This window comes from Strix uralensis, chromosome 33 (assembly GCF_047716275.1).
Source record: "Strix uralensis isolate ZFMK-TIS-50842 chromosome 33, bStrUra1, whole genome shotgun sequence".
NCBI classification, from domain to species: domain Eukaryota; kingdom Metazoa; phylum Chordata; class Aves; order Strigiformes; family Strigidae; genus Strix; species Strix uralensis.
The window spans coordinates 3455733-3477136 of record NC_134004.1 but is presented as its reverse complement, the minus strand read 5'-3'; the positions used below and the strand labels follow the sequence as shown (position 1 = coordinate 3477136).

The following is a 21404-nucleotide window of genomic DNA, read 5'->3' as shown; positions in this document are numbered from 1 at the left end:
TAAGCAACGGAAGGGGAGAGGGAGAGAAATGAAGGGAAACGGAGAGAAAGGAAAGGGAAAGGAGAGGGCAGCGCCGAAGCGGAGCGGGAGGATCCAGGAGTCCTGGAGCTGTGGGGCCCCAGCCAGCCCCATGCCAGCCCCACACAATCCCTCAGTAGCCCCGGGAATCCCCCCAGAAGCTCCCAGCAGCCCCCGGCAGCCCTCAGCAGCCTCCCAGCAGCCCCCAGCAGCCCCCCAGCAGCCCCCGGCAGCCCCAGCAGCCCCCAGCAGCCCCCAGCAGCCCCGGGCAGCGCAGGCCTGGCCTGTGCCAGCTCCCGGCCACAGCACCGCGCTGGCACATGGCCCCTTGTGCTTGGGGTCCGCAGCTGGGGTGCGGGGACCCCTCGCTCCAGGGACGGACCCCCCCAGACCCCTCTCGGGGCTGGTGCCCATGGCCCATGCTCCGGTCCCCGCGCAGCCAGGGTCCCACAACCCCCCCCCCACCCTAGTGCTGCATTTACCCCGTTTGGCCCCGGGCTGCGGGAGGGACGGAGCAGCCGAACCCCCCCGCCCGCACGGGCCCCTCCAGACCCGCTCCCCCCGCGTGGCCGGGGCCTCGCCCCACACCATCAACACCCGGGGGGGTCCTGGGGTCCGCAACGGTCTCACCAGGGTCTGTGGGAGCTCCGGGGGGGCCGGGCAGACCCCTCCCACACAATTAACAGCCCACGGGCCTAAGATCGGGGAGGACAGAGCACTGCGAGGGCAAACAAGTAAAGGTTTAAAATAATTAAAAAGATTGAAGGAAAAAGAAGAGAAAAGGGGGGGGGGGGGGGAGAGGGGAAAGAGAGGAAAAAACCTCTAGAGGAGATATAAGAACCCGATAAGTGAACAAAGAGCCAGTATTGAAATAGATCTGAGGCCGCGCCGGATCCTTCGCTGAGGGTTTGGGGCTTTTCAAAGGCAGCAGCCGCGCCCTCGGCTCGGCACCGGCGGGAGGCGGGGGGGTGCGGGGGGGGCTGGTGAGGGAGGGGTGCGGGGGGGGCTGGTGTCGGGGGGGCTGGTGTTGGAGGGGGGCGGGGGGCTGGTGCGGGGCTGAGGGTCCGGCCGCGGGTAGGGGGTGCCAGGGGGGCCCGCCGCGGCCCTGCGCCCCCCCCGCAGCCCGCCCCGGACGCTGCTGCCGCGGCCCGGGCGCACGGCGGGGCCGGGGGGGGCCGAGGGCCCGAGGGCCCGACACCCCGAGCCCCGGCCGGCCCGGCCCGGCCCCCCCGCCGCCGCCCGGGCGGTCCCTGCCGAGGCCCCCCCCGGCACCAGACCCCGGTGCTGCCCCGGCCACCCCGCCCGGCCGCAGCCCGGTGCCCGGTGTCCGGTGCCCGGTGTCCGGGGCCGTGCGGGACCGGCCGGTGCTCCCGGGGCACCCGCGGGCGGCCCCCCCGCCACGTTCTCGAGGGCGGCGGCGCCACCTGGTGGCGGCTCCCGGGACCGCGCGCGCCGCCGGTGCCCGGGTCGGTGCCCGGGGTCGGTGCCCGGTGCCCGTTCCCGGTGCTCGGGGTGTTCCCGCTCCCCGCAGCGCAGGGGAAGGAGCCGCTGTCGAGGCCGTGGCAGCAGCTCGGGGCCGCGGGAGCCCCGGGAGGTGCCACCAGCAGCGGGGAGCGGCCGCACACACGCGTCACCCCGAGCGGCACACGCAGCAGCACGCGCTGCACCCCGGAGAGCACCCAGGCCGCACGACGCGCACAAGCACGCTCAGGCACACTCAGGCGCGCTCAGGCACACTCAGGCTCGGACAAGCGTGCTCAGCTCTCCCTTCGCTCCATGCTCCCCACCCAGGGGACTGTGTGGAAAACCCTGTGCCCCCCCCCCCCGCCCCCGTGCACCCAGGGCAACACAAGGGCACAAGAGGCCCCGTGGGACCCTCCCACCTTACACCCTCAGCCCATGACCCCCCTCTCACCACTCCCGGCCTCCCCAGCACGTGCCTTCCCACCAACCAGGAGCCTGCGCTTCAGTTTTTAAAAATTTTATTTATAACAATATCTGTTTTGTTTAGTTGTAAAGTAATCCAGCAAAAATTATTAAAACATTTCCCCCCAATAAAAGGATGGGGTCGCCCCCCGCCCTCCCCCCACATGCGTTTATTTATTTCTACTATAAAAGCTAGGTCATTTCCATGTTTGTTTTTTTTTCCTGTTAAAAAATGTGCATGTTGGAGAGCGGGCACGGTGCAGGCGACAAGCCGGAGCGAGGGGCCGCGGGGCCGGACCCGCTGGGGCTGGGGACCCTCCGCACCACAATGGGGCTGGGGGCAGCAGTGGGGACCCTTGTCCCTGTCCCCTGTAACAGTCGGGCAGAGCCGAGAAGGGCAGGGAGGGTGGAGGGGGATCGGCGGAGGGAAAGGTGGGGAGGGAGGGGAACGGGGGGGCTGAGGGAGGTTTGCAGAGGCCAAGCTGCAGAAGGGGGGACCCGGGGAGCAGCAGATCTGGGGGGGAAGGAAACAGGGCCCCGGAGAGGGGAGCTGCAGGGGCCGGGGGGGATGGAGCCGAGAGCTGGGGAGCGCGCGGCCCCCGCTCTGCCTCCCTCCTGCCTGCGCCCCACACAGCCGTGACCCCGCGTCTCCCGACAGCCCTGGCCCTGGCGAGCTCATTGTGGCACGCCGACCCCGGCGCCATCCTGCTCCGAAATGCTGGCGTGTCCCACGGCGGGGAGGGGGAGGGAGGGGGGCCCCAACGTAAAGAGATTTAAAATAAACCAAAGCCGGATCTGGCAATGAGAGGCGCCGAGGCCTGGTACCGGGGAATATACAGGTAATAATACTGCTCACATAGAAAAGTAATAATCCTTCATTTGTACATTTATACAGTGGCTCTTGGCTCCCCCGGCCCCCGCCCGCCTCCTGCAATGGGTCTGTGCCGGGCCCGGGCGCCGCGGCCCAGCGGCCCTTCGCCCCCGTCCTGCCCCTATGCCAGGGGGTCCACCAGGTCGTCGTCCGCGCCCCGTGACAGCAGCTCCCGCTTCTCGTCCGTGCTGGCCAGCGAGTTGCGGCTGTTGTGGGCGCCCATGTACAGCGTGGCGTAGACGGGGTTGGTGAAGTTGGTGGGCTGCAGAGAGGTGGGAGCTGGTGGGAGGGGGCACGGACACCCGCCTCCCCAGAGGAGCCGTCCCGTGCCCCGCGGTGCCTCGGTGAGAGCCCGTACCAGCCACAGTCTCCCCCCGTCACAGCACCACCGACCCTGCGGCTGCTGCCATCCCCCCCCCAGCCTCTGGCCCCAAAGCCTCCGCGACCCCTCCGAGCCCCCCCAGCCTCCTCTGCACAGAGAACAGCCCCAGGGAGCCCCCACGCTGCTGCAGCAACGTGCCCCTGCTGCACCCCCCGTTTCGGGCCGGACCCCACGTGCCCACGGCCCCTCTGCGCCACGGTGGCGCCGCTCCGCACCTTGTCAGGGTCCAGGGCGAAGTCAGCGTCCAGCAGCTCCCCCACGTCGTCGTCGGGCTCCCCCTCGTACATTTTGTAGGTGGGGTTCCCGATCTCCACGTTCATGGCACCGTTCGTCATCCGCTGGTGCTGGAAGCCCTTAGCGCTGGGGAGGGTGAGACGGAGGGTCAGCGGCAGCAACACGGGGTGCAGTGAGTGGGACTCCCACCCCCAGCCATCCTGCTTGTTTCCCCCACAATCAAGGCTTTCAAACCCTGCCAGGGGTTGGGCAATGGCTGGGCAATGCTCCTGGCTGGGCAATGCTCCCTCCCGGTCCCAGCAGCCCGGGCTCACCCTTTAATCCTCCACTTGTACCAGACAAAAGCCACCACAGTGAGGAGGACAAGCAGCAGCAGGATGGGGATGACGATGGAGGCCGTTCCTGCGGAGGAGAGGCCCAGGTACAGTCAGAGTGCGCAGGGGGGGCGACGCCGCACGCCCGAGCCCTGGGCAGCAGCAGGTCCAGCAGCCTGAGCTGGCCCTGCCCCCCGGGAAAGGTCCTGCCCCCCATCCAGGGAAGAACAGGGTTCAGGAGTCGTGGGGGGGCACTGGGCAACCCTGGCTTCACAGGCAAAGGGGCTCCCCCGACCCCCCTGGTTTGGTGCTGGGCCCCGCGGTGCCCCCGGGGCGGGGCTGCCCCCCACACATACGGTTGCTCTGCTGCTCGCTGACGATGAAATCCTCGCAGCGCGTCCCCGTCATCCCCACTGGGCACCTGAGAGCGCGGGGAGAGCACCGGGGTTAGCGGGGGGAGGACGGCATGCAGGGAGGGGCAGGGAGAGGTGGGGCACAGACCTGGGGGTCGGGGGGGACACACAGATCGGGTCTGTCAGTCACGTGCTCCCTCTGCTTGGAGGGGCAAGAAGCCCACCTGCAGCCCCCCCGCCCCTCCAGCCCCTACTCTGCTTACAGGCACTCGGGCAGCTGCGTCTTGTCACCGACGGAGCAGGTACCGCCGTGCAGGCAGTAGTTGTCGCAGGTCAGGCAGCTGGGTGCTATCTTGCCGTCCGGGCAGCTGCGGGGCAGAGGATCAGGAACACGTGTACCCCCAGCCTGCCCCGGACCCTCCCGCACCCCGGGCTCTGCTCGCTGGAGGCTGTTGGCTCATCCCTCTGTCACGGCTCACAGCCGTGCCACCCCGACAGCTGCTGGGACATCAGGAGGGGCTTGGGGGAGAGACCCCCCCCGCCGCCTCCTCAGGGGCCCCGAGGTCTCCCAGGTTTCTCAGCTGCCCTGAACCACCGACCCAGCACCTCTCAGCTCTGGCCGATCCCCGAGGATCTGGCCACAGGGACACAGGTTTTTTCTTGGGTCCTTGTGCCCACCATCCCCTCTTGCTCCCTCGAGTTTGATGTCCCCGGCACCTACATGCAGGACACTTCTCCGCTCTGCTTGTTGATGCTGCACTTGCCCTCCTGGCAGCGGGAGCATTTGTTATCCTGGCACTGGGCGCCCTCGAACTGCGGGGGGCAGCGACACTGCTTGGCACCGCTGGCTGTCATCTGGCAGACGCCGTCGTTCTCGCAGTAGTCGAAGCACTGTCCTGGGGGGGACGGGGGGGGGTCAGGCCGGGCATCCCCACGCCGGCCCCTCTGCAGGGCCCCCGTGGAGCACCTCACCATGCTGGGTCCCCCGAGAGCATCCCCCAGGAGGGGGGCCCGGCCGCCCGACCCCCCGGCACTCACGGTACTGGCAGCGGTCCCCGATGAAGGTGGGCAGGCAGCGGCAGTTGGGCTGGTTGCCCTGGTTGACGGCGCAGCTGCCGTTGTTCAGGCAGTAGTCGGTGCACACTTGCTGGTTGCAGCGGGGCCCCGTGAAGCCGGTGGGGCAGCGGCAGGTCGGCATGCCTGCGGGTGAGAGGCGACGGCAAGAGGCTCCCCCTCGGTCCGTCCATCTGCCCGGCACCAGCCCCGACCCCCAGCTCGCCCCCAGCAGCCTCACCCGAGGGGGAGGCGGCGCAGGTGCCCCCGTTCTGGCAGTAGTCCCAGCACTGGTCGATCTGGCACTTCTCTCCGTTGTAGCGCGGCTGGCAGCGGCACTTGGCCTGTTTGCGGGCGTTGAGGAAGCAGCTGCCACCGTTCAGGCAGACCAGGTCGCAGGTGTCGGTGGTGGGCACTGGGAGGGAGGATGAAGGTGAGCGGGACCGCGCCGGGCAGGACAACCCCCTGCCTCCTCCTCCTCCCCGGAGCACCTACCGACGGGGGAGACGGTGGGCGAGGGGATGACGACGCAGGTGCCGTTGTCCAGGCGCTTGCCGTTGGGGCAGGTGCAGACGGGGCCGCTGGGGCTGAGCAGGCAGAGCCACTCGCACTTCTTGCGGTCACAGGGGTTGGTCACTGCCAAAGGGGGACGGCGCAGGGTGAGGACGGGGGGGGCAGCATGACCCACAGCCCTCCTGGCAAACACAGCCCCTGCGGCCCTACAGCTGCCCCAGCCCCATCCCTGACGCCCCGGGGCTGCCAGGTGACAGCCATTGCCCCTGGCCCCCCCCAGTCCAACCCCCCACTAACTCCCCCTGCTCTGCCCACCCAGATGCCCCCCACTTTGGGCAGGGAGGGTGGGTGGCTGAGGTCCCTCTTGCCCCTCTGCCAGCGCGCCCCTCGTCCCCTGGCACCCTGTCTCGGAGATCAGGCCCCGGGCGCCTCCCGCCCACCCCAGGAGCAGGGCGGGGGTCCCGGCCCAGCGCGCACCCTCTGGTTGCTTGTACTGGTGGTAGAGCACAACGTCGGTGGCGTGGTTGAGGCCAGATGTCAGGTTGGTGACAGCCTTGTGCCCGAACTTGTGGATCTTGAAGATGCGGTTGTTAATGTAGGTGACACCATAGATGTAGTCCTCAAAGATGTCGATGCTGAAAGGGTGGCTCAGCCCTGGGGAAGCAAAGAGGGGACAGTGCAGGCAGAGGTGGCACGGCCGGCTGCTCCCTGCCCCGGGCGAGGCTGATCAGGGATTCTGGACGGATCCGAGGCCAGGGCCTCCTGCCCTGCACGAGTGGGATGGCGCTGGGAGGACACCAGTGCCAGCAGGCCCTGGTCCTGCTGCGGAGCATCTCGCGAGGAAAACGTGCCCTCGCTGCCGTCCGCCGAGCGTCCCTGGCTCAGCGCTGGCATCTGCGCTGCAGCACGGCCCAGGCCAGGGGCCCCGGGGAGCCAGGGGCTGCGCTGTGTCCCCAGCCCAGGGACATTCCTCCCCGGCAGGTCCCACTCCCCCATGCTGCTCTGGCACCGCTTACCCTTCTTGTTGTCAATGGCCACGACAGGGTCAGTGCCGTTGAGCCGGATGCTGCCAATGACGGAGAGCTTGGCGTCGGCCCAGTAGAGTCGCTCATTGTGGTAGTCCACGGCCAGGCCTGAGTGGGCACATGGTCCCCGGTGAGCTACAGGCCCCCAGCCCACCCCACTCCCAGCAGGGTAGACCCCCCCGCCCTGCTGCCCCTACACACTCCTGCCACAGGGCTCAGAGCTCCCAGGCAGAGCCTCCCCACCACGAGTGGGTTGTACGTTCCTCCTGTCGAGGCTTTCGCCACCCCTCGTGCCCTCCTGGTACTATCTTTGTTCACCTGTTGGCCACTGGATGTTGTCCTGCACCAGGGTCTCGCGCAGTGTCCCATCCATAGCAGCTGTCTCGATCTTGGGGTGATTGCCCCAGTCTGACCAGTACATCGTCCTGTGGAGGACACAGGCAGGTCACTCCCGGCAGGGGAGCGAGGAGGGGAAGAGCGTCCTGATGCCCCGCTGGCAGAGAAACCCTCCCACATTCTCCCCCCAGCATCCTGCAGCCACTGACATGACCCCAGCGGCCTGCTGACACCATGGGTGACATAGAGGGTGACGCTGGGGCACAGGGAGCTCCCACCACAGACGGGCTGGTTGGTGAGAGGGGCTGGGGCAAGGGCCGGACCGACGGAAGGGAGAGAGAAAGGGCTCGAGCCTCTCACCCCCTAAGCGGGTCGACTACGATGGCGTGGGGCTCATCGATCATCCCCGAGATCAGCGTCTTGCGGTTCTCGCCCTTCATCTGCGCCACCTCAATGACATCCCGCCCCGAGTCGGTCCAGTAGATGTTCCCAGCAACCCAGTCAATGGCAATTCCCCGCGGCATCTTCAGCCCCGAGATCTGCGAAGGGCAGAAAGCGGCGGGAGGTGAGGGCAGAGGATGCCGGCAGCCCGGCTCCGGTGCCTCGCGCCGTGCCCCTGGCAGAGCTCACGTTCAGGTGGGTGACGCCACCGTCGATCTGGCGCCGGTTGCGGTTGGAGGCGGTGGAGGCGGAGGAAGAGGCAGGCAGCTCCCGGTATGAGATCCTGCCAGTGTGCCAGTTGGTCCAGTAGATCTTGTTGCCCTTGACGTAGATGTCCATGGCATCGATGCGCACATTCTCGTCGCCCTGGAAGGCCGGCTCGTAGGCCGAGTTGGGGTTGAAGGGGTACATGCTCCGGATCTTGTTGTCATCCGCGATGTAGAGGATCTGGTGCTCGGAGCCTGCAGAGGAGGAGGGGGGTCAGCCCAGCTCCGCGGTGGGGCAGGGGATGGGGTGGCTGGGAGCCTGGCACCCTCCTGGGGCTCGCTCTGCCGGGGAAGGAAGGACAGACTGCCGGGAAGGACAGACTGATGGCACCTGCAGAGCCCGGCACCTGCCCTCAGCAGCGCCAGAGGAAGGGTGGGCAGAGGAGCAGGGGGAGGAGGAGGAGGAGCGGGGAGGGAAGAGCGGCTGGGTCCTGCCCACAGACCCACAGGGCCTGTGCCCGCCCCGTTCCCTCCTGACCTTCCGCCTTGCACATGTTGTCCGTCTTCATGAAGTTCTTGGCACAGATGCAGACGTGGGAGCCCTTGGTGTTGTTGCAGAGCTGGGAGCAGGTCCCAAAGCGCAGGCACTCATTGACATCTGGGCAGCGGGAGACGGGAGTCAGGGGGAAGACCCGGAGGGTGCCTCCACGCACCCAGCCAGGGCCGGCCCCTCGCTGGCGGCTGCTCGGCACTACCCAGCGCTCAGAGGCCCCGTCTCTCCCCCCTCCCTGTGCCTGTGCCCCAGGGACACCGGGTCTGACGCTCCGGCCACTCCACGGGCGTGAAGACACATCTCATGGCAAAAACCAACCGTAAACCCCATGGCCCAACGCCGAGCCCTTCCTGGCAGCGGCCGGAGGTACCTTGGCAGGAATTCTTGTCTGGCACCTTCTGGAAGCCTCTGCGGCATGTGCAGTATGTGGTGGACTGTGACTGGATGCACTGGGCCTCGTCTCCACACACGGTCGTGTTGGTCATGCAGTCATACGACTTGTGGTCTGGGGTGGGACGCGCTGTCAGCCCCCGCTGCCTCCGCGGCCCCCCCAGCGCCTGCCCTCGGCCCCCCTGACAGGCCAGCTCCACACCCACCGTGGGAGCAGGACTGCTCGTCGGAGCCATCGCCACAGTCGTCAAAGAAGTTGCAGCGGAGGTTGGCGCTGATGCACTTCTTGTTCTCGCACAGGAACTCGTTCTTGTCCTGGCTGCAGCTCTTGGGCTTGGCCGTGGGTGACTCTGCGGGAGCACGGGCAGCGGCTGTGAGGCTCCGCGTCCCCGGGCACCCGGCCCCGTGGGACGTGAGCGGCACAAGCAGGGACCAGGCAGGGACCCAGGATGCCTGCACCGGCTTCGGGAGGAAGGAGCGGGCAAAGCAAACCACAACGCCCGGGCTGAACCCAGGGCTCTGCAAGGACCCGTCTGCGCCGGGCGCAGAGCAGTGCCCGCGGGCAGCCCCACTCACCGCAGTCCTTCTCATCTGTGTTGTCTCCACAGTTGTCAATGCCGTCACACTGTCGACCGATCCACAGACATACCCGGTCGTTCTTGCAGCGGAACGGTCTGTTGGGGGGACACTGGAATTTCACTGCACCAGCAAACAGAAACAAACGGTGACGGTGAAAGGAGACGCCATAGCCAGGCTGTCACACTTGTCACGAGCTGCTGCTCGGCCTCTGCCCGCTCTCTGGGGAGGCCTGTCCCACGAGGGCGAGCGGGCTCCGGAGACTAAAGCAAAGAGACTGAACCAAAGACAATCGCCCAGTTGCCGGCCCAGCTGCAGGAGGGCCAGACCCCTGCCCACGCAGCCCCTGCTCCCCACTGCCCGCCCCGCACCCGGCTCGGCACATCCACCACGCTGCTCTCTCGACGGCTGCCACCTCCTGCCCCCCAGCCCCACCCTGAGGAGACCCATCCAGAGGAGCCATGCAGAGCTGCTGGAGGTACCAACAGCCCCCCTGGGCACCTGCAGCGGTGCCACCCCTCCCTGCGCGGGTGCTCAGGGCAGGCTGCTGCCCCCACGGGCAGACCTGGGCCAGGAGCAGGGAGAGGCAACGAGGCATCACTCACAGCACTCTTCGGGGTTTTCATCTGAGTTATCCCCGCAGTCATCCTCCCCATCGCACTTCCAGGCCAGGGGCTTGCACAGCGTGTTGTTGCACTGGAACTCATCGAGGGGGCACGTGCGAACTGCGACAGCATGGGCAGGAGGAGACACATTACCCAGGGCTGCCACGGGTGTGTGTCTGTGCATGCCCTGGGGCTGGGCAGAGTGGTGCTGGCACCCGCACACAGGAGGGTTCCCACCCACAGCGGGGACACGGGAGACACCGGGGCACGGGGGGAAGAGGGAGCCAGGCAGCGCTGCCATTACCCCCAGTGCCGCAGTTCTCCTCGTCGGTGCCGTCCATGCAGTCGGCATCAGCGTCGCAGCGCCAGCGCATGGGGATGCAGTGCCCGTTCTTGCACTGGAACTGGTCAAACTCACAGCGCGGCGTGCAGTGCTTCTGCAGGGGAAGGGCGAGGGACAGCGGTCACAGCGCCAGCCCGGCCGCAGCAGCTCCCACCCCAGGACTGCACCCAGGACCGGGCGCTCAGCCCCGCCGGGTGACAGGGGACCACCGGCGGGGGCAGACAGGGTGGGGCGCGTCCCCGCTCCCAGGCGCGGTGCCACACCTCGTCAGAGCCGTCTGCGCAGTCGTGGTCCCCGTCACACTTCCACCTGCCGGCGATGCAGCGGCCGTTGGCGCAGGAGAACTCGCTCTCCGAGCAGGGCCGGGGTGCTGGGGACAGAGCACAGAGTGTCCCCCTCAGCGCGGGCTGCGGGCGGGGCTGCAAGGGCAGGAGGTCTCCCTGGCCAACAGCTCGGGGGGCACAGGCTGACACAGACACATCCCATGGCACTGGGGACAGGGTGGGGTGCAAGCGGAGCCAGGGGACCTGCCGGAGAGGGGCACGGCTGATTCCACCTCCCAGCCCCTTCCCATCCTGCTCCCTGTGGGGAAATGGGGCGTCCAGGGGATACTATGGCCACAACTCGCTTCTGGCAGCGCCCGGCTGCGCATGTCCCCCAGGTCATTCTCCACTGAAGGCAGCTGCGGGCAGGAGGAAAGGCAGCGGCGCCCTGGCCAGGCCTGGCAGAGCCCACGCACCCGTCGCCGCCTCGCAGGGCACTGGGACAGACTCCCTCTCGCAGCCGAGTGCACCTGGCAGGTGGCACCGGCACAGTCGGTGCCAAACCCCTCTGCGGGAGGAGGCCCCGCAGCCCCCAACGGCTCTGGGGACCCTTCCCCTCCCCACTGCCCCGGGGTGGCCACGGGCGTAGGACACGTCAGGGCAGGCGGCTCCGGGGCCGCGGCGCAGAAGCCGACAGGTCTGTAGGGAAGAGGGAGGCAGGGGGTGTCCAGCCGGAGCAGGGAGGGCCAAGGTGGGGACAGATTTTGGAGACAAGGATGAGCCATGCACGGGCCCCGGCAGCGGAGGCAGCAGGGTCGGACCCTCCCTGACTGTGGCTCCAGTGGAGGGAGATGCTGGTGCTGATGCTCAGTAAATCCGCCTGGGTTGTCCAGTCCCGACCTCTCTGCCCTCACCTAGAATTTACTGTCTTCATTTATTTTAGAGACTGTACATGGGATTAGAAGATTTTGGCAGGAACCTACCTCTGAGCGCCCCATAACGACAGTGTGAAAATGGAGAAAAACATAAGATGAAGTGAAATGGCACAAACTCAAAAACACGACGTGAAATCAACAGAAAAGGAAAAAAAGTTGCACCCTCAAGAGCTGCAGGAGACAGAGGGGCGGGCGCTGCATGGCGGGAGGAGGGCCTGGCTCTGGCAGCAGACCCCGGTGCCATCCCGCGGGCAGCCTGGGCCCCTCTGAGGGGCAGGACCGGGCTCCTGCCCGCAGCAGAGCCGCAGGAACTCGCCCCTCACGGTCCTCCGCTGCGCAGCAGGGCAGGTGCTGGCACAGCTCCGCTAACAAGCCGTAACTCATTAAGGGGCAGCAACTTCATCACCTGTCAGGGCATCCGGGGACAAGCCACCTCCCCACATGCTGGCCCAGGTCCAGCTTTGCAACCTGGGCGCCGGCGGTTCCGCAGCTCCCCAAGGCTCGTTGCGTCCCCACCACCCTCCCCGGCCAAACCGCTCCCACGGGCGCTGCCTGCCGGGCCGAGGCTGCAGCACGGGGCGATGGTCAACGCGGAGCTGCTGCACTGCGAGCGGGACGAGGCGCCCATGGCCCAGCATGGACACGCAAGGCCCAGGCGCTGCCTGTGAGGAGGGCGACGGGGTCCCCTCCTTCCTTTTACCTGTCCCCCCTGGGGCTGTGGGACCAGGCCAGCCAGACCCTGGCGTCGGGCACGCTCTGTCCGGGGGAGAAGGCTGCTCCCCGAGGCCCCCGGCCATCAGCCCAGCCAACCTGATCCCCGCCGCTGCGGGGAGCATGGGCAGGCAGAGGGGCTGGGGCAACCTGAACCGCTCCCCTCCCCACTGCACAGCCCTCCCGGGACAGCAAAGGCTCGAAGCAGCACGTACTGCAGCTCTCCTCATCCGAGTTGTCCCCGCAGTCATTGTCGTAGTCGCACTGCCAGCGACCCGGCACGCAGCGGTTGTTCTTGCAGCGGAACTGGTAGGGCTCACAGGTGCGTTCGTCTGCGAGGGACCGGGACAGGTGTCAGCTCTCGCCAGCCAGCAGGGTGGGCACTGCTGCTCTCGGCCAGGCCCCTCCGACCCAGCCTTGCCCACACGGTTCAGAAAAGGAGCAGCGAAAACTTCCCCCGGCCCCAGGCTCAGCGGGGAGGTGGAGGGGCCAGCACCAGGGCAGCCTGAGCCTCGGGGAAGGGGGGGCACAAGGTGCCCTCTGGGCTCGTCCCCCCAGTCCCCGTCCCTGCTCACCGCATTCCTCCTTGGGCTCGTCGGAGCCGTCCCCACAGTCGTCCTCCCCGTCACACTTCCAGCGTGCTGGGATGCACCGGCCCGAGTCCTTGCAGCGGAACTCGTCCACCCCACACGTCATTTGCGCTGGCAGGGAGAAACAAGATGGCAGGGATGTGGGGAGGGGACGCGGGGTGAGTGTTGGGAGGCACATTTATTCCTCCGCTGGGCTGAGGAACACCCTGTGCCAGCAGCCTGGAGCCGACTGCAGCACCCCTGCCTGGAACAGAGCAGGCAAGATCCCCCATTCAAGCAGTTTTTTGGGGAGAAGTCAGAGAGGAGCATCCCAGCGGGACAGACCCCGGCAGAGCCACCACCACCATCGCCCGCTGCCCGCAGGGACTGAGCAGGGACCCGCCATCCCACAGGGGACGTGACCGGCTGTGGGGCAGCTCCTGGTTTCGGTGTGGCCTGACCCACCCCGTCCCCGCAAGGTTTCTTACTGCAGTTGGCAGGTTCGTCCGAGCCATCCACACAGTCGTTGTCCCGGTCGCACACCCAGACACGGGGGATGCAGCGCTTGGTGATCGCACACTGGAACTGGTTGGGGGCACAAGTCACCTCCGCTGCAGGAGGGAGAAGCAGAGTCAGGAGAGGCAGCGGAGCGGGCAGGGGTCTGCCGGCCACCACCCCATGAAACCCTCCCCAGCGCCAAGAGGCAGGCGGGTGTCGCAGGCATCGCAAGAGCCTGGCCATGCATGGGCAGCGCCTGCACGAGGGTGCTGAGGGCAGGCTCGACCAGCTGCAGGGAGACAGGGCAGAGCCCACGAGATCCCTTGGCCATGCGACAGGCTCAGGGCAAACCCAGGGCAAATATTGAACCTGCCACGCCGAGGGATTTAAGGATTTTGTTTCCACTAGGAAACAGAAGCATCTGCAGGGCAGCGAGGTGATGGGGACAGAGGCTCTGCGCAGAGGAGGCCCCATGCCCAGGGGCAGGAGCCAGCCTGCGGAGAAGCCGATACCCAAGGACACGGATCCGCTGCAGCACCGCACCCCGCAGCCCCACTGTGTGTGCTGCCCATCCCCAACGCTGAGCGCTCCCCGCTTACGGCAGTCCTTCTCATCCTCGCCATCCCCGCAGTTGTCCTGACCGTTGCAGCGGAAAATGCCGGGGATGCAGCGGTTGGTGTTGGTGCATTTGAACTGGCTGGGCAGACAGACGTGGATATCTGGGGAGGGGACGGCACGGTCACAGGCTGACACAAGCTGCAGCCCTGCAGCGGGCAGAGGGTCGCAGGGTGAGGCACCTACCACAGTTGGCTTCGTCCGAGTTGTCCTGACAGTCGTTGTCTCCATCACAGATGAAGGCTGGGTTGGTGCAGATCCCAGTGGAGCACTGGAACTGCCCTGGCCTGCACTTGAACTCAGCTGTGGGGCGAGTAAGATGGGGTGAGACGTTTGCTCTGGGGAACATTTTCAGGGCAAACCCTCACTTCCCGCTTTCCCCTCCGGAGTCCTCAGCAGGGACGGGGCAACCGGCCCCAGCCCTGGGCTGCGGCGCAGAGAGGAGGCAGCTCCGCTCCCAGAGCAGCCGCCGGCTCTCGTCCTCCACAGGGCAACACCCCGCGCAGGGACAGCGAGTTGTCCCCCTGATCTCTGAGCCCCGTTCAAGGGCAGCAGAGCGGGGAGCGGGCGGTGCTGTCCCAAAGCCGGGGCAGCAGCAGGGCTCCGGGGACCAGCGGCACAAGCAGCGCCAGGCTGGGGCAGGCAGAGAGACTGGGACTGGCGAGAGCTGGGCAGCGGGGCCGGGCGCTGGCACACCGCGGGCTGCAGTCAGCCCTGCTCGGCACTCACGGCAGTCCTCCGGCTCGTCCGAACGGTCCCCGCAGTCGTCCTCGGTGTCGCATTTCCACCAGAAAGGGATGCACTTGTCATTCTTGCAGACAAACTGCGACAGAGAGACGAGCTTGTGAGGAGGGTAGCTCAGAATGGGGAGGGAGGACCCCGGAAGGCTTCGTCCCCAGAGGACTCTGCCAAGGGCACCCATCTCCGAGCTGGCCCTTTCCAGGGATCCCCATGTCCTGACCCTGAGCCCACCCCACCCAGCCCCTGGGGTTGGAGGGAGGGAGGGGGGCAGGCAGAAGGCCATTGCAGAGCCAGAGGGTCTCTGGCTCCCCGGGGCACCCTCAAACGATGGCAGTCTGTACGTGCTGGGAGGTGCTGCCTGTGCCCAGGGAAGGTGTGCGCATGCCTGCACCCTGCACCCAGCACCCAGCTGCACAGCGGGCACCAGCCGAGCAGAGGAGCTGAGCCCTGGTGAAACCACAGCAGGAGGGACACGCAGATGGGCACAGGCATGTCCACGCAGGCAGGGGCAGGCAGGGGCAGGCAGGGGCAGGCAGGCTGTTACCTGGCTGGCCGTGCAGTTGGAGACGCAGGTTTTGCCATCACTGCCCAAGTAAAAGTTGGTGGGACAAGCACACTTGTGCCCCCCGCCCGGCGAGAGGAGGCACAGGTTGCTGCAACCGGCGTTGTTGGTTTTGCAGGGATGGTTGGGAACTGGGGAGAGCAGGGAAACAACCGCGAGTCAGACCGAGGCAGGGGATCCTCAGGGTGGCACATGAACCCCCAGCTGCGAGACCCTTCTCACCGCACACCCCCCTCCTGCCCCCCCTGCCCGACCTGGTACTCAGCCCCGACCTCCCACCCAGGGCCACTCCGCAGCCCCCGGGCCAGCCCAGCAGCCCCCGGGCCAGCCCAGCCCTCGGCGCCCCGCGGCTCACCATCAGGCTGGCGGTAGGGGTGGTAGATGTGGATGTCCATGGGCCGGTGCAGCGTGCTGATCAGCAGCGTCTTGTTGGCTCCTGTAGTCTTGTGGGCCCGGTTGATGGACTTGGTCTCCCAGTCGGTCCAGTAAATGAAATCCTCGAAGAGGGTGAGCGCGAAGATGTGCGGGATGTCCTGGCTCAGCACTGTGAGGGGGAGCGGGCGGCTCAGCCACGGACTGCCCCACGCCACCCCCCAGCGCAGCCCTTCTCCAGGGACAGCTCAGCCAGGGAACAAACCTCTTCCCCTGGCCAGAGGCACCGAGGAGCCATCGGGGCTGGGGGCCATATCCAGCGGCCCTGGCTCCTGCTCCCACACCCCACAAGGGCCTGGCAGCACCCCGGCAGCCCCAGCGCTCTCACCTGTGTGCCGGTTGGAGCCGTCCAGGCTGGCAAACTCGATGTAGTCCTCACGCGCATCAGCCCAGTAGATCCGGCTGTTGATGTAGTCGAGGGTGAGACCGTTGGGCCAAGTTATCTTGGTGTCAACGATGACGCTGCGGTTGGTGCCATCCATGCCGATCTTCCCGATCAGGGAGTGGTCCCCCCAGTCCGTCCAGTAGAGGTAACTGGGGATGAAACAGAAGAGCAGAGGGAGGCTGAGTCCAGCCCAAGCCACAGCAGTGGCCGCACTCTGCCCGTCGCGTGGCTATACCGAGGCGCTTGGGCACATGGGTGCAGGGCAGGGAGAAGCAGCCAGGTGTCCCGGAGGGGAGGGGGAGAAGCCTCGTCCCACCTCCCAGCCTCCAGGACTATGGCAAGATGGCAGAGGGACCACCAGCCCCCTCCCTGCGTAGAGGAGAAGGACCAGGACCCTGAGGCTCTCACCCATTCTGCACGTCCACCACCAGCGCCCGGGGCTCGCGCAGGCCCGAGTTCACCAGCACGGTGCGGTAGGCGCCGTTGAGCTTCGACACTTCGATGGTGTCCCGACCTTTGTCACACCAGTACAGGTTGCCTCCCACCCAGTCCACAGCCAGCCCGTCGGGGTTGCTGAGGCCAGTGCGGTGAAGAACCTGTTGGGAGAAAAGAGATGTTGGGGCTTCACAGGGAGAACCAGACCCCGCCCTGGTCCCTCGGGGATGACGACATTCCCCTTCCCCGGGACATCACTCCTGCGGACGGTCCTGCCCAGCTCCTCTTCCTCGCTCCCTTCCCCCAACCCTCCCTGCCCACGGCTCCGGGGCAGCGCAGAGCCACCTCTGACCGCAACGGTGCTGCAGAACATCCCCAGTGCAACCTGAGCCCATTGCTGATCCCGCACCAGAGCTTGTGCCCTCCTCCCGGGCGGCCCTGCTGCCAGCCGGGGCCCCCTGGCAGCCTCCCTGCAGGGGGTGGGTGAGGACCGGGGGGCCCAGGGGCTGCCTCCATCCCCCACCTGCACATTGCTCCCGTTGATGTGCATGCGGCGGATCATGCTGCCCTGCGTGGTGACATCTGTCCAGTAGATCATCTGCTCCCGATAGTCAAAATCCAGAGCCACCGCGTTGTTCAGCCCCTGGGGGGAAGGGAGAAGCGTCGGAACAGCCTCACCTCAGCACAGGGTCATGGGGGCTTTACAAAGACCAGTGAGACCCCGCTCCAACTCCTGTCTCTGCAGCAGAGAAGCTGAAAGCACCTACAGACAAGTGTCATGCAGCGGTTGCTACGCAAGAGCTACTGTTTACACGGGAGCCCCTGTACACTCCTCGTGAGAGCTGTTTGTACAGGATCTACTGTCCGCCCGGGAAGCCACGAGCCCGGGCTCCCAGGCTGGCCGCTCTCGTGCCCCGCAGGGCCCCTCTCCAACCCCCAACCCCGGCCGCGTGGGGCCGGTGCCTCCTCCTGCTCCCAGCTCCCCCCGCACCTGCTTGAGCAGCGTGTAGTTGGAGCCATCCAGGTTGAGCTTCCTCAGGTAGTACCGGTTGGCAAAGATGAGGAAGGGCTCTTCATCTGCAGAGGAAAACCACGAGACATGTCAGGGAAGCGCCGCTGGGACGTGAGCAAATCCCCTGCGGACCTGCCGCCCTCCCTGCCCCGCTGCTCCCCGGCTCTCCCGCGTGAGTCAGGAGCAGCTCTGCTGCCCTGCGGGGCACCGTGATCCACTCCAATGCCGGCAGCATCACACGGTCGCTGGAAGAGCATCCCTGCCTCTGAGCCCCCCCTGGCTCTCACCTGTGACGGCTTTGCAGCTGGTGGGGTTGTCAGGTTTGAGCTTGTAGCCCTCTATGCAGAGGCACTTGTAGCTCCCCAGAGTGTTGATGCACTTCTGGCTGCAGGGGTAGGTGGTGGAGCACTCGTCGATGTCGATGCATGTCTTCCCGTCGTCCTTCAGCCGGAACCCAGGACGACATCTGCACTGCAGGAGGCAAGCGGGAGCTGTGAGACGCAGCCAGGGCCGGCAGGCTGGGAGGTGACAGGCATCGCCACGGGGCACGCGGGCTCGGGCACAGACAGCTCGCAGACCAAGAGCGGCACAGGCGAGTGCGGGCCAGAGGTGCCCGTGGGTGAGGACAGAGCAGCCCCCGCGCGCAGAGTGCCTGCGGGGAGGAAGGCAGCGGGAGACCGTCCCTCCAGCTGACCCTCCAGCCCGCCAGCCCCTACCTTGTACCCGATCTTGAGGTCCTCGCACTCCTGGGAGCAGCCGCTCAGCTTCTTGTTGAGACACTCGTTGATGAAGCAGTTGAGCTCGTCCGAGCCGTCCGTGCAGTCGTTGTTGTTGTCGCAGAGCAGGGCCTCCGGGATGCACTTCCCGTTCTTGCAGAGGAAGAAGGAGTCGTTGCACTTGTTCTCTGCGGCGGGGCGGAGGCGGCAGCGGTCAGCATGAGGCAGCCGGGCGGCCCCGCTCCCCCCGCGGCCCCCACAGGTACCTGGGCTGCTGCAGCGTGGGTTCTTGGGCGCCTCATCCGAGTGGTCGTGGCAGTCGAACTCGCCGTCGCACTCCCACTGCCTATTGCTGAGGCAGCGGCCGTTGGCGCAGCGGAACTCGTGGGGGCCGCAGGTGGGGTACTCTGCATGAGGGCGGGGGGTCAGGCGGCGGCCCACCCTCCCTAGCCGGTGGGTGCCCAAACTCCCTGCAGCCCAACTCAGGCGGGGCTGCACCCCAGCGGCCAAGCAGGTGGCAGACGGGTGGTTTTGGGTCTCCCCAGAACTGCTCTGCGCCAGGGCAGACGCTCTGCTGTGGCTCTCTGGCACCAAACCCCTCCTGCTCCTGCTTCCCCCTCACCCTGCCCTCACGACAAACCCCTTCCAGACAATTAAGATCCTTCCAGGGTCCCGCCGCAAAGCCCAGGAGAGCCCACACGGCTGCCAGGGCCAGTGCTGCAGGAGATGTGGCCCTCGCTGTCCCCGGTCCCCAGACACCCACCACACTCCGGGGACTCGTCCGAGCCGTCGCCGCAGTCGTCATCATGGTCGCAGACGAAGTGCTTGGGAATGCACTGGCGGTTCCCACACATGAACTCCCGCTCGTCGCAGGTGTTGTTGTACACTGCAATGAGGCATCGCTGTCAGCTCCCACCAGCCCCCGTGCCCTCCTGCCTGCCCCCGAGCCCTTCGTCTTGGAGCGCTGGGGACAAGAGCTGAGGCACAGCCCACGCCTTCGCCCCCAGCCTGAGCGTGAGCCTGCGCCTCGTCCTGTGGCTGTGACCAGTGCCCGGGCAAGGCGGTGCCTCTGGCTGTGGCTCCACGGGACGATGCTTCTCCTCTCCCCCCAGTCAGGGAAAGGCACCCAAACGTCCCCATGGCCAGGTCTGCTGTGACCACAGACCCCCTATTTCCTCCTGCAAGCCTGGCCAGGATGAGGGATCCTGTCTGCTACTGACAGGGACCCCAGGGCGTGGGTGACCCCCCCAGCACTTCACCCCGCTCCTCTCCAGCCCCTGGCCCCGCCTCACACCCCCCTGCGGACTCACAGCAGCCGGCAGCAAGAGTCTCATCAGCTCCATCTGCACAGTCCTTGTCCCCGTCACAGAGCCAGCGCTCCGGCACACAGACGTAGGTGCCCGGGCACTGGAAGGATCCTGTGCTGCAGGTGGTCAGTCCTGGGGAGGGGACGGCAGAGAGGAGGCCGGTCACCCCCCGCACTGGGGAACCGGCACTCTTGGGCTACACACCCCCACGTCTCAGGGGGGCCCCAGGATACGGAACCCAGGAGAGCAGTGAGGACCAGGGCAGAGCAAGGGAGAGGTGGGAGAAGGGATGGGCAGAGCAGGAACACATAGGGTTGGAGCAGCAGCACGGGCAGGGATGAGGGCAGGAGCTGGAGCACTCACGGCAGCGGCTGTCCTCATCAGAGCCATCCCCACAGTCGTCTGCCCCGTCACACACCCAGAGCTTGGAGATGCAGCGGTGGTTGTTACACTCGAACTGCACGGGGTAGCAGAACTTGTCTGGGAGAGGAGGAGAGGAGAGGGGAGGGGAGGGGAGGGGAGGGGAGGGGAGGGGGGGTCAGAGCGAGGGCGATGCGGCCCGAAGGACACAGCAGCAGAGGCAGCCAGGCTGGGCCAGCCGGGCTCCGGGGCTGCAGCCCAGGGTGGTGCTGGGGCTACTGCTCGCCCAGACCCAGCAGTGCCACACACCACGGTGACAGGCACTGCAGCTGTAGAACTGCTGTGGGATTTCCCACTCTGGAGCTGGGAGGTTCCCCAGTTCCTGAGCACTGTTTGGGGTTTGTTCAGGGAGATTGGAACTAAAAAAATAACTCAAGTGAGCCACAACTGGCCACCGTTAAAATGACCGCGGACACTGGTGCATGTGCTGAGCAAACAAACGCACAGGGACATTTGCATCAGCCACCGTCAAAAAGCCAAAACTTGTGGAGTAAAACCACAGAGGGGGAAGGATCTGGCATCTGGTCCTCGGCAAAGGGATGTCAGAGAGAGGAGGGTCCCGCCTCCCCTCCAGCATGCTTGCCACCCAGTGCTGTCGCCCCCGAGTCCCTGGCTCTCCCCACCCTGCCGCTCACTGCAGTGAGTCTCGTCTTCCCCGTTCTCGCAGTCGTCCTCTTTGTCGCAGGTCCAAGTCATGGGGATGCACCTCCCGCTCGGGCAGGCGAAGTAATTGGCTGGACACTTGGGCTTTCTCCCGCCTGGTTTGTGAAGAAACGCCAGTGAGGGTGGAGGCGCGGGCGCGTCCTGCCTCCTCCTGCTACCCCACACTCCCTGGCTGACGGGCTCCTCACCAGAAGCCCTCGGGGATCCCGCGCTACCAGCGCCCCGCAGCCGCTCGGGGCAGGAGCTGCGCGGGCCAAGGACGATGGTCCCGGCCACCACCCAAACGGAGCCCAGAGGGCAGCGCCCGGCCAGTCGCTGGCGCGACGCCCCTGCTCCCCCCAGGCCCGAGCACCCCTCCCTCCCCTGCTCTCACCCGGGCAGTTCCTCTCGTCTGAGTAGTCTCCGCAGTCGTTCGCCCCGTCGCACACCCAGCTCGGGGCATAGCACAGGGAGGTGTGTTCGCACTTCTGGAACGTGGTTCCCTTCACCCCCAGCTTGAAATAGCTGCTGCAGTCGGTGGCGGCTGCAAGGAACCACGGCAGGACCCCGGCTGACGGGTGCTGCAGCTCCCGCTGCGCAGCACCAGCCCTCGCCCCGCTGCCGACAGCCCTTCCCTCCCCAAGCACCAAGATGATGCTGCCCCAGAGCAGGGGGGGCAGGGGGACACTCACTGCAGTTCATTTCATCCGAAGCATCCTCGCAGTCGATGAACTGGTTACAGCGGCTCGAATTCCCGATGCAGCTCCCATCGCGGCAGCGGAACTCGGTGGCAGCGCAGCTGGTTTCTGCAAGGGGGAAGCTGCGGGTGAGTCTGGGCTGGGCACCCAGCGTGTACAGCCGCCCCATGGCCCCGCTGGCGTGGCAGATGTGCACGCACACCCCCGCTGCCCAGCACAGCTCTCGACTTGCGCTCCCAGCACTGGTCCCGGTCCCCTCCTGGCCGAGAGCCGGTGCTTCCCGACGGCTCCTCTCCCAGCCGGCCTGTCACTGCCGGGCCTGGA

General features: G+C 66.8%; 1 protein-coding gene across 5 annotated transcripts in view; it reads right to left on the bottom strand.

The window, feature by feature from the left end:
- Window positions 1–1983: 1983 nt before the first annotated feature.
- The window catches only part of LRP1 (LDL receptor related protein 1), an 83196-nt gene continuing 63775 nt past the window's right edge, over window positions 1984–21404 (bottom strand). For 2 of the 5 annotated variants that reach the window (XM_074854064.1, XM_074854067.1), the window contains 42 exons: window positions 21075–21188; window positions 20777–20926; window positions 20364–20498; window positions 19684–19800; window positions 19324–19452; window positions 18777–18899; window positions 18280–18420; window positions 18014–18201; window positions 17585–17768; window positions 17277–17362; window positions 16809–16928; window positions 16259–16446; window positions 15794–15999; window positions 15389–15577; window positions 15016–15164; window positions 14460–14553; window positions 13917–14033; window positions 13715–13834; window positions 13106–13228; window positions 12624–12749; window positions 12264–12380; window positions 10403–10509; window positions 10101–10233; window positions 9797–9916; window positions 9192–9314; window positions 8822–8965; window positions 8596–8730; window positions 8211–8330; window positions 7656–7927; window positions 7386–7564; window positions 7008–7114; window positions 6681–6797; window positions 6142–6318; window positions 5647–5787; window positions 5393–5566; window positions 5137–5298; window positions 4820–4994; window positions 4362–4466; window positions 4102–4166; window positions 3746–3833; window positions 3413–3557; window positions 1984–3077 (listed from right to left, as the gene is read on the bottom strand). In XM_074854064.1, coding sequence (XP_074710165.1) covers window positions 2937–3077; window positions 3413–3557; window positions 3746–3833; window positions 4102–4166; window positions 4362–4466; window positions 4820–4994; window positions 5137–5298; window positions 5393–5566; window positions 5647–5787; window positions 6142–6318; window positions 6681–6797; window positions 7008–7114; window positions 7386–7564; window positions 7656–7927; window positions 8211–8330; window positions 8596–8730; window positions 8822–8965; window positions 9192–9314; window positions 9797–9916; window positions 10101–10233; window positions 10403–10509; window positions 12264–12380; window positions 12624–12749; window positions 13106–13228; window positions 13715–13834; window positions 13917–14033; window positions 14460–14553; window positions 15016–15164; window positions 15389–15577; window positions 15794–15999; window positions 16259–16446; window positions 16809–16928; window positions 17277–17362; window positions 17585–17768; window positions 18014–18201; window positions 18280–18420; window positions 18777–18899; window positions 19324–19452; window positions 19684–19800; window positions 20364–20498; window positions 20777–20926; window positions 21075–21188 — 5846 coding nt within the window. In that variant the 3' untranslated portion in view covers window positions 1984–2936. Of the gene's footprint in view, window positions 3078–3412; window positions 3558–3745; window positions 3834–4101; window positions 4167–4361; window positions 4467–4819; window positions 4995–5136; window positions 5299–5392; window positions 5567–5646; window positions 5788–6141; window positions 6319–6680; window positions 6798–7007; window positions 7115–7385; window positions 7565–7655; window positions 7928–8210; window positions 8331–8595; window positions 8731–8821; window positions 8966–9191; window positions 9315–9796; window positions 9917–10100; window positions 10234–10402; window positions 10510–12263; window positions 12381–12623; window positions 12750–13105; window positions 13229–13714; window positions 13835–13916; window positions 14034–14459; window positions 14554–15015; window positions 15165–15388; window positions 15578–15793; window positions 16000–16258; window positions 16447–16808; window positions 16929–17276; window positions 17363–17584; window positions 17769–18013; window positions 18202–18279; window positions 18421–18776; window positions 18900–19323; window positions 19453–19683; window positions 19801–20363; window positions 20499–20776; window positions 20927–21074; window positions 21189–21404 lie in introns of those variants that run through there. The other 3 variants (XM_074854066.1, XM_074854068.1, XR_012626794.1) reach the window with 2 other exon arrangements.